The sequence below is a fragment of the Carassius carassius genome, chromosome 36 (genome assembly GCF_963082965.1).
Source record: "Carassius carassius chromosome 36, fCarCar2.1, whole genome shotgun sequence".
Lineage (NCBI taxonomy): Eukaryota > Metazoa > Chordata > Actinopteri > Cypriniformes > Cyprinidae > Carassius > Carassius carassius.
The window spans coordinates 17,479,781-17,487,032 of record NC_081790.1 but is presented as its reverse complement, the minus strand read 5'-3'; the positions used below and the strand labels follow the sequence as shown (position 1 = coordinate 17,487,032).

General features: G+C 35.2%; 1 protein-coding gene across 2 annotated transcripts; it reads right to left on the bottom strand.

Annotated features, from left to right (window-relative positions):
• Nucleotides 1-801: 801 nt before the first annotated feature.
• On the bottom strand, nt 802-5,450 carry xndc1 (xrcc1 N-terminal domain containing 1). 2 transcript variants are annotated; one of them, XM_059525620.1, is made up of 9 exons: nt 5,289-5,449; nt 4,781-4,922; nt 4,536-4,691; nt 3,830-4,002; nt 3,623-3,705; nt 3,374-3,534; nt 3,212-3,278; nt 2,061-2,203; nt 802-1,933 (listed from the first exon to the last, which is right to left on the bottom strand). In XM_059525620.1, the coding sequence occupies exons 1-9, from the start codon at nt 5,331-5,333 to the stop codon at nt 1,686-1,688; spliced, it is 1,218 nt and encodes a 405-aa protein (XP_059381603.1). In that variant the 5' UTR covers nt 5,334-5,449; the 3' UTR covers nt 802-1,685. The 2 variants fall into 2 exon arrangements, with proteins under 2 accessions (XP_059381603.1, XP_059381604.1); XM_059525621.1 differs by having other exon boundaries at nt 1,797-1,923; nt 2,050-2,203; nt 5,289-5,450.
• Between the last annotated feature and the right edge of the window lie 1,802 nt (nt 5,451-7,252).

Below are 7,252 nucleotides of genomic sequence, written 5' to 3'. Positions count from 1 at the left end.
AAATCAAAGGAATAAGCAAATCAAAACTAACAAAAGATAATGTAAGTACAGGGACAAGTCCAGGTTAGTCTAACGCAGTATAGACAGCAAGGTTTTGTTTCGTCACTAAATGAAATACACTACCAAAATTTGTAACTTTTTACCCAAGATATTACGCTGATAATAAAATGTGTGACAAAAGAATAGAAAAAATGTAATAAATTAGAAAAATACACTGCTAATTTTGTAGTGCTTTAAATATCAGGTCTGAAAAATAAGCACAATTCCAAAGACTTGATACAAGCTTACAAAATACGTTTTGAAAAGGAACAATGCATATTTCTTACCGTGAGGATTTCCATCATCAGACACACTAAGGATATAAATATTACAGTGAGATTGTATCAAGGGATGTCCTACATATTCAATGTATGTCCAAAAAGCAAAGCAGCCCCAAAATGCATTCAGTGACGCTATTTTATGAGGCTCTTATCCTGATCTGAGAAGAGTGATTCAGACACTAGTTAAGCAAATCCAATGGTCTGCCACCACTGAGGAGTCAAAACACAGGTGAATGATTTCATTCTGAACAAACCAAATAACAGCAACAATTCCCCAAAGGATACAGCCAATTAAAAACACAACCATAGCATTTTGTTGCATCCCATTAGAGCTCACGATACACCTCCATCAGTGCACTTCCTCCATTCAACAGCTCTGTAAACATCAGGCCTCAACGACACAGGGTTAGTGTGTGTACTTTTCAGGCTTTTTTTATTTAAAAAGGAAAATATTTAATGTGTTTTTTTTTTACTCATACACTAGTTAAAAAGCTTGTGATCAGTAAGGAAATATCATAAAGAATTGAATACTTTCATTCAGAAAAACAGATTAAATTGAACAAAAGTTACAGTAAAAACATTTACAATTTCAAATAAAAGTTCTCTATTCATCAAACAATTCAGAAAAATTTGACCAGTTTCTACAATAATAAGCAGCTCTTCCATTTTTCAACATTGATAATAATATTTCTGAGCACCAAATCAGCAGATCAGTATGATTTCTGAAGGATTCAAAACTGAAGAAATTGCAGATGCAAATTCAGCTTTGCTATCACAGAAATAAACTACATTTTATAATATATCCAGTTTAAATTTGTATTATATTTCAAAGTATTACCATTTTAGTGTATTTCTGCTCAAATGAATGCCGCTATGATAATCATAAGATACTTCTTTAAGAAAAACAAAACAATAAAACATCTGACCTACACCGAACTTTTAAACAGTGTTGTATATGTAATCACTTTTAAACCAAAAAGATGTATTTATTTTTGTTGTTGAAAAAGTGAGAAAAATGACAAATCCGAACTTTCTAAAACCTATATTTTACATTTATGACAATATGGTGTAATCAATTACAAACAATGGTTTTATTTAACTTTCTAATTGATATCACAGAGAGTGAACAACTGATAAGACGACAAACATATTTACAGCCAAAACATGTTTGCCAGTCAAACATTTCATAATGACCAATGTTATAAACAATAAAAACACAGTCTTTTTAGGGAGGCATAAGCCGGTAGGATACACAGTGTTTACTGAACGGCGTTTTGTCCAAGGCCTTGGAAACCAAGAGAAGACCTGATTTCTGTTTGTATGCTGCTATTCTGAGAAAGTTTTTGAGTCCACAGTGCTCTTCTCTCAGTTCATCCACACAGTACCTGGCTCTACCGTGTCTCCACAGGTGCTGGCGTGCTGCTGGATACGGTCTGGGGGGAATCGGAAGGAGCAAAGAGGACACGAAACTGAATGCTCACCTGCGCCAGAGTCAAAAGCAGAAGAGTACTGTGAGCTCATGAGCTCTGTTTCCCTGACTCCCATGAGCTCGGCTGAATCAGAATCCAGGCAGGTGGAAGCATGGAAAGGCAGATAATCAGGACTGAAGCATTCTATGTGGACAAAAAGCAAAAGAAATAGATGAAGACCTTGTGAACTGTAAATTATGAGCCACAGTGGGCTGCAGATCTATTTGCCTGCAAAAATAAACTCTAGTTGGCATGTACACAGTCACATTACCTCCACAAAGAGGACATCGGGTCTCAGGAGAGCCCTGTGGAGCCTGGTGGGCACTTCTGTGTGGGCTCGTTGAGCTGGGTTCATGGGTGGATGCTGTAGGTCTGGATCTCTTCTGTGGAGTGCCACTGCTTATAAGGCTCTGCCTGAATGACCACCATTAAATACAAAATACACAGGTCTATAAAGATTATAAAGAGGGAAGAAAATATACTACAAAAGAGTGCATGTAGACAGGGAGCACTAGTAAAAAAAATGTGTTTTGCACTTTTCTCATTTGACAGAATGACAAATGACAGAATTTACATAATTTAAGTTCTTAGCAACCTTTTTTTTAATAAAACAGGTTTTTAATAAAGTATTTTTCTTTAATAAAATCAGCACCCAAGCAGCATAACCTCTATAAATTTGTGTAAAACCTGACGGTCATGTCATGCATCATAATTTTAGATCGTTTCAAAAGTTCTCCAATGGAAAAATGTGTTTTTATACATTAAATATAACTCTCAACTAAACAAATTAATATCATAATAATGTAAATAATTTGTTATTTTTTTTAAATCCTGACTTTTCTTGCAAACACATAGAATAAATTAGTCTTAATAATTAAGAATAAAACACTGCATAAATAAATATAGACATATATTGTTAATTTTTAAGAAATTAATAATAATAAAAAACAGTAATACTGTTACAAAAAATATAAATATTTATTAAATAAATTCTCTTCTTTTGAACTTTCTATTCATCTGAGAATCCTGAAGAATCTGTATTACAGTATCCATAAAAATATTAAACTGTTTTCAACATTGATAATAATAAGAAATGTTTCTTGAGCAGCAGATCAGCATATTAGAATGATTTCTGAAGGATCATGTGAACTGAAGACTGGAGTAATGATGCTGAAAATTCAGTTTTGCCATTAAATACATTTCAAAGCACATTAAACTAGAAAATTGTCATTCAATTATTTTAATTGTAGTATTTCACAATATTACTGTTTTTATTTATTTATTATTAAATAATAATATCAAATATATAAACAAAGGTTCAAAAATGTCAAATGTGCTTTTTGTGCTCAGAATTAAAACAAAAATCTGCAGACCTCAATCTGTCTATCCTTCAAATCAGATTTTTTTTTTCTCAGTTCATACCGTGCTTTTGACTTCTTCCTTTGCTCTTGAGGGGCCTTTAGTTGGTTACTGGAAGTCCTAAATCCACCTAATTTGGCCCGTAAAGACAGACACAACATTAGTATTTAGAAAAAAACATAGATTTTTCCACTCTGTCTGTGTGGTGTCCAAATAACAACTTGCCTGGTGGGGATTTCAGGTTATCTTCTCTCGGAGGTGTTGTGCTGGATGTAGTACTGCAGGGGGATGTTGACAAGGAGCATCTGTTTGAGTGGGCAGCTTTGACCATGCGCTCTGCCCGACTCAAACTCCCGGCATTCCTTTGGCGATCTGAGGAGACATCCCTGAAAACGAGCAGAGAGTGAGTGCCTTCTGAATATCATGCTACTACACATCTAGCTTTAGAACAAAGACTACGTGTCCGACACAGACCCTGTGATTCGTCCAAAAAACGTGTTTTGGATAGCTGGACTGGAAAGCCACTCCATCACAGATGTCATCTTTTCTGGTGTGCTCTGTGAAACAATACCTATCGATTAAACTCAATTAAACCAGCTGCTGTGATGCTGGATATATGGTAAAAGTAAAAGCAGATTGTTTTAAACACACACACACACAAAAAAACATCAAATCTCTCACCAGATTTTCACCAGCGATATCTTCAAGTTGCACTGAGGAATCTTCGGCCTCATCTTCCATGGTACGGATGCGCAGAAAGGACAGACCAAACTGTGACCGTTTGTTGAAAGGCTGAGTGCAGGTGACTCGCAGTCTGTCCCAGCTCTCCTTCGCAGCCTGAGGGAGAAAATCAACTGGACATGGACACATTTAAATCATTACCTCAGTCTTTCAATGCCAATGAATACAATTCAGTCTCATGCACTTTCAGTATGAATAAAACAAGGTGGACATGATTAAAAAAAGGCTAAATTGTGTTTAAAAAGCAGTTACACTAGTGATCTTCAGTCAAACATGATAGGAAACGAATGGGAAAAACATAAACATACAAAAATAATAAATATACAGTTTTTTTGAATAATCAGCCTTGATGGAGAAACATCTAAATATACCCATCATTGTTTGCAACTTAAAATAACATGAAATATCTTCTAGTATTTACATTATTTTATATAGAAATAAATAATGCATCATTTAGAAATTCATATTGTTTAGCACTATGAAATCCACACATAATACAAAATATCACAGTACAAATAATACTGAAATAAAATTTAGTACATTCATTTAAAAAAATGTATTTGGTCTGTTTCGACCACAGAGAATCACAAATGCGACCTCTAAGTGAGGAATAGCAGAGGGTTGAGTTTGTAGCAAAGGTTTATACCTTTTTTAAACATGCGCACATTTTGCCGGCCAGTGCCCTGTTTGGAGTCCACTGGACTCATGAGTGTTGCGGTGGGCAGCAGGGTGACATAAGGACGGTCTAATGACCAGGAGGAGCGGCCGACATCAACCTGAATGAACGCAGAGCCACAGTTGCCTTTACAAAGAAAGACAGGAATGAACATTAATACACCAAGAATACATATCAGATAATAGTGGGTGATGTTTATGTTAACACCAACACACCAACATCAATGAATCCTATAGCAGAGGCTCGCTCCATCTGTAGCTCCACCCTGAGGACTCCACTGCAGTCCTGGACACTGCACAACCATGGTCTGCTGCTGCTACTGTCTTCACACAGATTATTCACACCATTCTTACTGTCCTGAGATTCAGTCATGCAAGAGAGAGGGTTATTAGAGGTAACACTTTAATAACTTTCATTAATCAGATTAAGAAACATTATTACACTAAGTTACTTAATAACATGCTAAGCATCATGTAGTGTACATTCATATCGTTATAACATGCTAAGTTTCACGTAATGCACATTAAAGTAATTAAAAATAAGTAACTTTTATTCATATAAGTTATATTTTGATTTCAATATTGTAACTGTACAGGTGCTAGAATAGTTTATACAAAACATCATCATTACGTAATGTTCATGAACGTTATCAAAATAGAGTTAGAGTATAAAGAACGGAGTTAGAGTCAGACTGTTAACATGACATTTCGATCAGATATTTACCTGTGATGTAAACGAGACGATATGTTTTATTTTGATGGGAGCCATTCTCTTTCTTTGACTGTCTATGGAGCCATTGCATTAAACACAACTGTGTTTGAACGTGTTGCGTCATCACGGGTTCGTTTTCCCGCCTGAACTCGATGACTCCACCCACAGCGTCGCCTCATCCGGTTCAGGAAAAAAACAGACGATGCCCTCTCGTGGCCTTCATAATCATAGATATGTCTATGTTCATAATAACATAAAAATAACATGTTTATTACACGGATGCATATTATTCAACATTTACACTATGTACAATACCAGTAAGAAATGGCAACTCCTATAATATACAATTCGTAAAAAAAAAATCTTAAAATTTGAAAAGGCACATTTACACTGAAAAAGCAAAAGCTAATCAAATTAATAAATGTTCTGTAAAAACTAAATAAATCCTGTATCTTATTTAGATATAATAAGGGTGTATGAACTCATACTTTTACATGCCATGTGTTTTTCCACTACAGTGAATCATATTTCCAGTTCTTGCTCCAAGCTCATCCTGGCTTTGATGACAGCTGTTCTGTGAGCTAGCGAACAGAATTCCCCAAACGTTAGCTGTCCTCTGGAAAAGCTAAAGACAGCAACCGACATATATCTGCCCCTTAAAGGGGGGATTGTTCTGTTCTTGGTGCACATTTAAAATACGTTAAATAATAAAACAGAAGAAACCATAAGTCAAATCCTTTATATATATATATAATATTTTTCCATAAGAGAATGTAGGCTATCATGTTAAAATTTGTTCACTACATGATCTGCACAAAAACCAGGTTGGGTTTTAGTTGGTCATTGCATTGAGTAGGAAATTGATATTTTCAACCCTTTGCAAATGAGTTGTTATTGTGTCGTTCCCTTCTCGAGCTGTTCTCGGCCTCTTCTGTGAATCTGATGTATGTGGGTGTGGGGAATCAGGGGGCGGCCGTAACCCACTGGCTGCTCTCCAGTGTTCAAAACATCTGTCTCCCATCCCCATCAGCTAAACTTCAGAGACATACCATCATCCTCCATGAACCGGAAATCAAATAAACACAATCTATGCATGAATTTTCCCTGTAGCTCTGTTGTCTATAGCTCTGATTTGGAAACATCTTCTATAAAGAGTGATGTTCAGACCATAAGCTTACAGATAGCCTACTGAGGCAGGAAACAACTGGTAAACAATCCAGTGGTGAAAGTATAAATTCCAGTCTTTATGCTTTCCTGTTAGACCAAATGACTATACTGATGACTTATTACTTATTTACTTAAACATGATCCATTTAATACATTTAAATAAAAATGTCCCCTTATTTCCTAGAAGTTAAAGCATGTTGTAAGAATCTGCCCTAAAAAACTAATTTGTTATTAAAAGCCTTTAAGATAGCAGTGTTTTCAATAATAGCTGTTACATTCATCTGCCATACAAAACAAAAAAAACAATACAAATACATACACGCCTCTAAGAATGAAAATACCTGCATGCTCAATAAGTAACTAAATAAACAAACCAAGATGGATGGATGTAGCCTACACATGATAGTTATTTAAAACAATATTTTAAAACAAAAATCTATATTTTCATGAATATCATGGTCTTTTCACATAATCAATTTGTAGGCTACCTATTCATAAAACGTGATATTATACATATTTACTCCACAAAGTATTTAGGCTTAAGTTTATGTAGGCTTTATTTATAAAATGAGGTTAGGCCTACTACTACTGCTAAAACTGCTTACGTAAGAGAAAGTTCACACAAAAATGGAAATTGTGTCATCATTTAGTCACCCTCGAGGTTGCAAACCTATGAGTTTCTTTCTTCTGTTGAGCACAAAAGATATTTTGAAGACTGTTGTAACCAAACAGTTGACGGTAGCCGTTTACTTCGATAGAAAACGAATAGGACTATAGCTACTAGAGGTCGATGGCTACCATCAACTATT